Raw genomic sequence first — 9,798 nt, 5'->3', positions numbered from 1 at the left:
TGCCTTTCACGCGAGCCCCTTGGCTCCCAGCCGCGGGCTTTGGCTCCGCAAACCGCCGATCCCCTTCGGGTGCAACGTCCCAGCCCTCCTCCCATCTCCGCATGTGGGATTTCCTCTTTCCTAACACGTGTCCTCGCTGAGGCCCACAGCTGCATCCCGGGATGTCCCCATGCCACCCAGCCCACAGCACCTGCAGTGTCACCGGGGGATTACTGGGGACAGAAATGACACCCTCGACTCTTGGCCAGGCTTCGTTTTCAAGCCACTTTCCACCAAAGCAGCTCTTGGACCAGCTCCTTGGGGGAATTCCCAGGGGATGGATTAGAATCACAGACTGGTTTGGGCAGGAAGGGACGGTTAAAGGCCATCCAGTCCCACCCCCTGCCATGGGCAGGGACATCTCCAACCAGACCAGGTTGCTCCGAGCCCCGTCCAACCTGAACTGGGATGTTTCCAGGGATGGGGCATCTCCCACCTCTCTGGGCAACTTGGGCCGGTGTCTCACCACCCTCAGCGTAAAACATTTATTCATTATATCTAGTCTAAATCTTCCCTCTTTTAATTTAAAGCCATTCCCCCTCACCTTATCACAATAGGCCCTGCTAGAAAGTCTGTCCCCATCTTTCCTGTAGCCCCTTTAGGGACTGAAAGGCCGGGGGACTTGCCCTGAGCCGGGCTGCCCCCAGCTTTTCCATGGCTCAGCCGCCCCGTCCCAGCTGCGATGAGTTCCCGGGACGTGCCAATCCCGGGGCACCTGCTCCTCCCTCCCCGCAGCCTCTCTCCTCAGCATCTGCCGGGCAGGTTGGTGGTCCTCAGCACGTCGAAGTGAGCTGCAGCGTATCACACCGGCGTCTCGGGCAGCCCCGCACCCTGCTCAACTCCTGGTGACCGAAATTCAGAGGAGCAGCTCGCTCGTGGGTTCGCGGAGATGCTGCGGGGAGTTACCAGACAGCCTTCCCACGGAGCGGAGGTGTCACCGTCACCCTGGCTGAGGCGGTCCGTAACCGGTTAGCTGGCGCGGCAGCTCTGCAGTGAGTGTTTTAACATCTGTTTGTTAAGTGTTTCTCAAGTGGTTTGTTCCAGGCTGGGAAAAGGCAGCTCTGATGTTAAAACAATGGGGCTGCGGCTTCCAGTTGGCAGATGATTTTTTTTTTTTGTTGTTCGTGGATGTTTAAAAGCACTGGCGTGCTGTTGGTACGCAGGGCTGAGTGACACGAGGCCCGCGCGGAGAAGGGGACGGGAAGTTTTAAGCTCCGAATTCCTTATTTGTGAGAATTCATCGCTGCTCTCGAGGTGCTGCAATCATCCTCCGCAGAAAGTGAGATTAGAGCTGAGCAGTTGGGGCAGGTTAAAGCTGTGCTTTAAAGGGCTGAGCCTCGCAGGAGCGACCAGGGGTTCCCCCGCTGTGCTGAGAGCGTCGGCTACAGCCCACGTTTCCGAGAGAAAGGTGTGTAAAAACACAGCAGAGCGAAAAAAAAAGGATCTAAAGCCGGGAGGAAGGCTCTTGCAGTTCCTCGTGAGCTATTGCAGCTGGGGGAGGTAGAGAGCGATCGTAAAAAAGTAAAGGTGAGGTGAAGTGAGAACTGATGACAGCGATTTGTAACATCTGAAGTGTGACAGGGATTCAGCAGCTCCGGAGAGGGGAAGGGAGCGAGCTGCGAGGGACGGTGTGTCATAAATAAAAGATTCAGCTGCGTTCGGGGCCGTCGCAGGCAGGGAAGGAGGGGAGCTCCGGCTGGATGGAGAGAACTTGCACAGGAAAGGTCAGCGTGAAGCCATTTCACATCAGTCTTTCATGAAAGTCTCCACAGAATTAATGACACAAACTCCTCTGCAACGCAATACTGAAATATTTGACCTATTTTTCTACTTTTGAGGCCCGCTGAAAAACTTGAGGCACTGTAAGAGCTTCCTATACCTCCAGCTTTTAGAAGCAGGGAGTAAGTGTTCGTTTGTGACTCGCTTGCCATTGCACTTAGTACCTACTTACTGCTTTGTTTTTTTTTTTCTCATAATAATTTATGCATGTGGCATTCCGCTGTTGTGAAATAGGCCAAGAGACGGAAGCAGCAATCGTCGAGCCCGTCTGCTTAATCTGTATAAGCCTGCGCCGTGCACACAGTGTCCAGTTGGCAGCTAAGATAATCAGCCTATGGCAGTTTAAATGCTCGTTACAGTACATTTTATTCGTCAGTATTTAATAAGTAATGACTCTGAAAAGCTCGGAGCGTGGTCTGTGCCCGTACCATCTCCTGCTGTGTCCCTGTCAAAATGGATAAGTTAAACTGGGTTGAATCTGGTCGATTTTTGGATGAATACCCACCAACGAATTTCTAGATGCCGTAAGAAGTTGCAGTTATGGAGGAGGAGGTCCTCTTTTGCTTGACTTAGTCCTACATGGTGCAAAAAAGAAAGGAAGGGCTCTGCGCCGGGAAGCCAGGCACAGTCTTCCATGGCTGTGTGTGCGCAGGCAGCGGGGCACAGAGTCCCCTCCGCTCGGATTGCCGGGGGGTCACACCACCGTGTCACAAGCGGCTTCAAAAGGGGCGGCGTTGGCTGGCTGTGCTTCACGAGGGAAAGGAGAGTGAGGGTTCTCTGGTGTCCCAGGACAACATGAGTCTGGAAGGCAGCAGCTCCTTGCAAGGAACAGCTTACAAAGCTTAAAAACAAGTTTTAAAAGCTGATGTTCCGGTAGCTCTCCCGTGGTTTCGGAAGCTGGCGGCAGGCTGGCTGCTCCGGGGGGTTTGCACAGCCCGTGCTCTGCACCGACCGGGGCTGGTGAGAACTCAGGGTTACTTGTGAAGCTCTTGAGAGTAGTACAATAATCGTTACTACTCGTGCTTTATGAGCAAAATGATCGATTGCTCAGATCCAGCAGCAAACCTTCAAAAGCAGATCGGAGTAAGTGTTTTCTGGGAAGAAAACTTTCCCATTATCTCAGTGCTTTGGCAATTTGTATCTTGACCTGTTACTCATCCGGTGAACTTGACAGGAATTTACAGCTGGTGTAAGAGGATCATCTGCTCGTACAGCACAGCACCTGGGGCCAGCAGAGCTCTGCCACGAGGACTGGATGCAGCTGAGGGACAAGACGCAGCAGCGAGCAGGCAGAGGAGGCTCGGCGGCCTCTCCTCTTCCCTCCCCGGGACATACCCGCTTCTTTCTGGGGAGCAACGGACAAGAAGAGAACCATAAAAGCTGTGTGCTTAATCCTCCTGACTGTTGGGCTGTAGAATTTCTTATTAACCCTCCTCTTGAAATCGGAGACCTGATTTCACTTCCCACTGCTCGGTGTCTGCTCATCAGCAGAGCTCCCACTGGCGGCAGCGCCACGGAAAGCCCTGAGCGGGTCGGTGACCACGAACTACTGCATTGTACAATTTTGCCCAGGGCAGGCCGGAACACTTCACTCACAGAGAAACGGGCAAAAACAAAGGGAAGGACATTTAATGTTTTTAAATCACAAAGATTAAATACTTCTATTAATATCGGCTAGAAATTGCTCATAGAGATCCTGGCATATGTCGTTATGGCACATAATTCTACTACAACTACCTGCCATCTTTCCCTGAATTGTTTATAGCTCCTTTATGTTCTCTGAGCAAATTGCAGTACAAAGCCATGGCGTGTCTTGTGTCACCAAGAAACACACTCTATGCACTAACAGCCACGTGACAAATGTCCCTTTTTTTCATTGAGTTACTCTGCCTTGTGTGAACGCTTCATTTTATGCATCACTTCTCTGTATTCAGGGACCACTTAGACTGTACAATCTAGGGGTGCGTGAATGACGATGTTTTGCGATTGCTCAAAATGGAACGTAGGATTCCAGAACTGGCAGTTAAAAATGAAAAGAACATCACAAAACCAAGAATGCGTTCACAGCTGCTCTTCCATTTTCCAATTTCTGTCGTCAGTTTATTAGCAAGATCTTGCTCCGTACTTTTTGACTCGAGGCCTTGTACAAGTCTGGCAGGTCACTTCGTTGTTAGGACTGTAAGTTCCGGGATCACAAACCACTGCAAAGAGAACACCAGCAGTGTTTCAGCCAGGGCTGGAAGCATTGCACTCCACCACGTGCCTTCCCAACACTGTCAGTGAGATCTCGACCTTCCCGAGCTCCCTGAGCCTGCCCCTCGCTAAACACCCCAACCTCCAGATCCAGCAGTAGGTGCTGCCGGCAAAAGGTCTTTTAAAACAGCTGAGTGTTTTCTAGCAGCGCTACCGTCAAGGTAATTGTTTCTCACTTGCTCTATAACCTGAGCAGTCACTCACCAGTGACCTGGAAGAAAAGAAACCACTTCACTGCTTCTACTTATTCTACTTGGAAACACAGTTACACCTACGAGCACACCAACACGCACTGCCAGCTCGTTTTATGTTCCTATCAGTTTTTTTAAATCTGCGATGTGAATGACTTTCCAAAAGATGAATGGAAATATTGCTTTTGACACTGATATTTACCAAATACTCTTCAGAGAAACCTGTAATCAGAGCAAATAAGCAATATTTAAATCAACGTGGTTTATATTTACCACAGCAACTAGCGCAGTTCTTGTGGGTGATATCGTTTTTCCCAAAACCTGGTCGACAACTGTCAATGCGAGTAACTGAGAAACTGTTGTCCACGTAGTGTATTGTAGGAATGGTTTGAAACTTGCGCTTCAAAGCATGCGTCTGCTTACTGAAAAACTCTCCAATTCGATCTCTTGCCTAAAATTCAGAAACATGGAAGAATAAGAAATAGTCAGTTGTTTTTTCTTGATTTAAAAATATCAGTAAATACTTTATAGTCCTGATTCCCCCACACACTGACCTGTCACCTTAACGGGGAGTCTTCCTTTGGCTTCAGGGGGCCTGGGGTCAGACTCAGTCTGACAGCATGTTTTAGCATTAAGAAGCCAGAGAGAGGTGATTTTAGAAATCACCTATAGTAGACTTTAAACTGTATTCCATTTACCAAATCATAAATCAAAGATCTAGTTTAGGGAGCTGGAAGTTCAGTATACTAATATAAATATTAATATTTACAATCATAGAATCATGGAATGGTTTAGGTCGGAAGGGACCTTGAAGATCATCTAGTTCCAACCCCCCTGCCATAATTCTTTATTCTTATATAAAGGAAATAATAAGCCTGATTTTTTAAAACCTGTTTGGATCGATTTGATTTTTAAAAACAGTTTTCCATCCTGAACTGAATTATTTGAAATCCATGAATTACCATTTACAATGATATTAATCCCATAAAATCTGGGTGAAGCTGGATTACTACCAGTCAAATCTGTAGATGCTAAGGCAGAAATTTGTGTTAAATACGCAGAGGAGGCACGGGGGTGGCTGACACAGAACCTCTTGAACTCTCATGTTTGTCGCATCTTCACAATCATCAGGAACCTGGTGGCAAACTTCTTCCCATCCTGGTGCAAAAGGATTTACTGGGGGGGGGGGGGGGGGGGAGAAGGTACACATACATGTGTTAAAGAATATATTACAATGAACTTGAATACCTCAAGCAGGTTTCTTTAGGTTCGTTTCAAAAAACATCGACAGATAAAATGCATTACTGCTTTTAGCATCCTGTGATGCTCGCTTCATCCTATCATACCCTCTTAATTTTTCCTCTAATTTGTGAAGAATGGTGATTTTGGTTTTTTCCTTTCACCTGTTACTATCTGCAGTCAAGGTCATGTTTTGAAACAGTTCTTTTGATTTGGTGCATTTAAATGTTGAAAAAAGAGTGACTGATAAAAGGGGGGGAAAACAGATTTGGTCCTGTTGGTTTCTGTCCAGTTACTTAAATTGCTTTGTTCCAGTAAGAGTCAAAGGTCAAACAGTAAAATAATGTGGGGAAAAACATACTAAGCTGACAGGAAGAACAGAATGAAATTCGCACATAGTACCCTCAGGTTACAGAAAGGACTGAAGTTTTATGTAAACTTTAAATCTTTGGGTCCTCAGTTTGTTCTGAATGTTTCTTGGCTTTACTGAGGGGAAAACGGCCACAAAACTGTTTCATAACCTGTTGGATGGTCCCTCTTGGGACATGACGAGAAGAGATACAGGACAGAATGTGGTGAAAGCATTAATCAAAAACTTCCTTTCCTCAGTGATAAAACATCTCTAAATTAGGGCAGCAATCAGGGTTGATTTAACTTGTTTTGCAAGGCAGTACAGCTGCATCAGTATTACCATAAGGGAACTGTGAGGCTCTTGCTTTTAACCTCTGTGCAGTTTCCTAGAATCAAGCAAGACCACAGAGGTCACAGACTTATTAAAAATCAAATAATGAAAAGCAAATACATCCATTTTCCCTTTTTACAAAAAAAGAGAAATAAATAAATCATTTCAGTTATCTCCTTTCACCAATCATTCCGAACTGCACATCTTGAGAAGTAACATTTCCCGCTAAGGTTGTAAGAAGTACAATGCTACAAATTCAACATATAAACTGCATTTTAGCTCCATCTGTGGGCTAGTAGGAAAAAATACAGGGACTCTGAAAGAAAGCAGGGAAACAACTTCTGAAGGTACACTTGACTTTAATGGATTTCAGATGTTGTTTATAGTACTCTCAGGTTGTTCATAAAAATAAATGTTCCCTCCCAAACAAACACTGAAATCTGTTACCTTGAAAGCTAACAAATAGCTCATGCAGGAGGTCTTGTTTTGGTATCTTGACAGAATGGCATTTGCAGGATGACTCTATGACGTGACACGTCAGATCAGAGATGATGTTATTTAAGATTTTCTTTAGTTCCTCAAAGAACAGGTCATTAGCTGCCAGCTCGCATTCCCTTGTAGTAAAGCGAACAAACACCTGATATGCATGGTCAGCTTCTCTGTATGCTTTAAGAAAACAGTTTGCGTGTGAGTTCTGCGGTGTAATCACAAATTGAATCTTATACAGAACCTTATCATCGGTATCAGTGTACTTTGTATCTGAAATACAGGCTCTTATTCAAAAGTAAACAAATAAATAAAGCTTACTCATTAACCATAACAGAACAAATTTGTCCTTGTCATAGCTGACTCAAATGGTAAGAGATGTTTTAGTTTGAAATGTACAGGAATTCATGTGCTTGTTACCAGGCTCCCAAATATTGAAACAAAAAAGGAGGCATATAGTAAAATAACACCAAGTTGTGTAACTGAAGTGGATGGGGATTATTCAAAAACATTCTATGCAGTTATGATGTTTGTAGTATGATAGGAGTGAACTTTTTTTTTTAAATTATTTTAAAAGTTAGTGTTTCTCAAGCATTTTTGGAAATATTATTTTGTGGGTGGGGAGGTGATATTGGTGGACGGTGGTCACAAACGGAAGAAGGCTCGAGTGTGCAGCTCAAGCAGTTGAGCAGAGGGCTCGTTCTGTGTCAGCGTCTGGTCGGTTTGGTAATCTCTCACGTGGCAGACTGCACTCAGAAGCTTCTTTTTCAGATCTTGGATATCACTGGAATTACTGTAGTTCGCTTTGTTCTTATTGAGGGTAGAGATTATTTTATTCGTTGAGTGACCGTATGTTCTTAGTAGCAGTTATTTAAAACTGCTTCCAAAACCGGGAGAAGGGGTGTGTGTGTATAAATATAAAAAAAAATAATAATTTTCTATTCTGGGAGAAAATGCTAATTTTTTTTTTTTAATTAAACCTTGCAATAAACATGCACTTCACAAACCCACCAAAGGCTATGCACATTAGCTTACTGGTAAGTTAGCAATCTTACCGTACAGCATAAATTGATATGCCTCAAACATTTCTCTTTCTTCTTGTGTCGTAGTTTCTATGATTTTGTGAGAAAGAGTGCAAGTGTAGGCTCCAGACATAGACTCCTTAAAACCCCTCACCATCAGCTTTCCTGTTTCTGTAAGATTCACATATCTTCGCCCTAGAAAACAAACAGGAAATACTTGATTACTGGAAATGTTTGGTTTCTGATGCTCAGCTCATTTAGAACATTTGAAGATGAGATCTTGCTCTTGTACATAATGAGACTGATTCACGGTAGCCTAAAACAGTCTAAAATTTATGACCTTTAGGCAAGTTTCCTTCTGTCTCAAGCATTTGAAAATATTAGAGGGAGAAGAGAAACATAGTCTAATGTCAGAGCCCGTGGAAAAATTTGACAAAGGACCAAGTGACTGTTTGGACCCGCCATCCTATTGCAGGGTGGCATCAATAGAAATAAGGAAAATATGTGATTTCATGTACAGTAATCTACTTAGCCATTTGTGGTTGACTTTTTCCCTTGTAAATAGAAAACAGCAACTATTTCTCTATCTCAGCATATTTTTCTGATTGCCTCCCCGCCCCCCCCCCGAGGCAGAGGCTGTTTCTAAGTTTGTGAAAACGTACTGTACAAAGCCTGTTCTGTTAGTGACTGGGGAAAAAATGGCAAAGGCAGGCAGAGTGGAAATCCTTCGTCGTCCCAACAAAGTGACTAACCTTCTAAATTTCTTCCATCTGGACCAATCCACAAATACTTGGGATCTATTATTTCTTCTCGAGAACGAGCCAAATCCATACATACTAGAAATGGGCTATTTGTAAACACCTTCACGTAAACGGTAACTGGAAAGCAAGAGAATAAGGGAAATGACATGAAATGCTTATATTGAATGAAATCACCAAAATACTCATTTCAAACATATACTTAATGGAACGCAAAGTTTATTTTTCATGTTTGGAAGTGTAAGGTTAATCTTTTATCGCCTTTTGCTCTTATTAATATGACGGAACTGTCCACGGCGCGGTTGGTGCTGACTGCGCGGAGGGGACACGTCCGTCCCTCACCAATGGCATTGCTGGTCACTAAGACCACCAGGTTTTGAGCCTGTTGCTGAGTTGGGGACCATCATGTAGACATTAAATTTTCAGAAGTGCTTACAGTAGCACCATGAGAGAAATGTATTTCTAAACCCAGCCCCCTCATTACTGTACGCTATCGGGATCATATTCTGGAGTCTCCAGCAGTGTTTAGTTAAGCTTGGTGGTCTCCCTTCCACACATAGCGTTGTCTACGTAGTGATCACTGTACTTAAAACTCCGTTTTAGAAGTCTAGTAAGAAAAAAAAAAAAAGATAAAAAAGACAAGTTTACCTCCATGCTTGGTATTGCCATAAACATAATTCTTTTCTATTAAATCAACAGAATGTTGCTCTTCCTTAGGTACAGCTCTCACTGTGGGTAAAAGGACTTAGAATGTTACAGAGGGAAATCTAAACGTGTGATTGTTAACCTTTCATTTTCTCCTAGTGAGTTTCTGTCTCTTGCCTTACTTTTTCTTTCTCCCCACACCCTTTTCTCAAAAACGTGAGCTCTGACTTGCCTATTTTTGTTGCTTTAGAGCCCAGGTTGCAAACCTGACTTCATATAGCAGGTTCCAACCTAGCTGAGCCTTTCTCTTTACAAAAAGCCCATAAAATAGGCTTATAAAATCCAACTAAAAAGCTAAGGCTCTTCACCACAACCCCGGGGAGAACCCGGACGGGTGCAAAGTGGACGGCATTGAGTCTCCACGTGTCTGTGAGCCTTTGCCTTTTGGGAAGCTGTGGGCAGATGCCTAGGAACGAGGGTTTCCATCCTGAGAGCCCCCAGGAAAGGTGAAAATCGTGACAATTTGTGCTTTTTCAGGCCATAGCGGCAGACTAGGATGGCCCAGTCTGAGCGCTGCCGTTCAGGACTCAAGATGGAGCCGGGCACTGCTGGAACGCACCCCTTCCCACCTAAAAGTGGCTTTACGGCCGGAGGAAGGTACCGCAGACCACAACTACTCTCCACAGAGGGCTGAGGGGTTCCCC

At 44.9% G+C, this 9,798-nt stretch overlaps 1 protein-coding gene across 1 annotated transcript in view; it reads right to left on the bottom strand.

The window, feature by feature from the left end:
- Nucleotides 1-3,921: 3,921 nt before the first annotated feature.
- Nucleotides 3,922-9,798, bottom strand: part of ZPBP2 (zona pellucida binding protein 2) — a 9,039-nt gene continuing 3,162 nt past the window's right edge. Inside the window, exons 2-8 of the mRNA XM_009885567.1 lie at nt 9,098-9,178; nt 8,444-8,569; nt 7,725-7,886; nt 6,631-6,849; nt 5,353-5,438; nt 4,536-4,713; nt 3,922-4,019 (exon numbers count right to left, since the gene is read on the bottom strand). Coding sequence (XP_009883869.1) covers nt 3,922-4,019; nt 4,536-4,713; nt 5,353-5,438; nt 6,631-6,849; nt 7,725-7,886; nt 8,444-8,569; nt 9,098-9,178 — 950 coding nt within the window. The remainder of the gene's footprint in view (nt 4,020-4,535; nt 4,714-5,352; nt 5,439-6,630; nt 6,850-7,724; nt 7,887-8,443; nt 8,570-9,097; nt 9,179-9,798) is intronic.

The sequence above is a fragment of the Charadrius vociferus genome, unplaced genomic scaffold (assembly GCF_000708025.1).
Source record: "Charadrius vociferus isolate BGI_N301 unplaced genomic scaffold, ASM70802v2 scaffold2430, whole genome shotgun sequence".
In the NCBI taxonomy this organism is placed as follows: domain Eukaryota; kingdom Metazoa; phylum Chordata; class Aves; order Charadriiformes; family Charadriidae; genus Charadrius; species Charadrius vociferus.
Note: the sequence above shows the minus strand (reverse complement) of the source record. Positions and strands in the feature narration are given on the sequence as shown.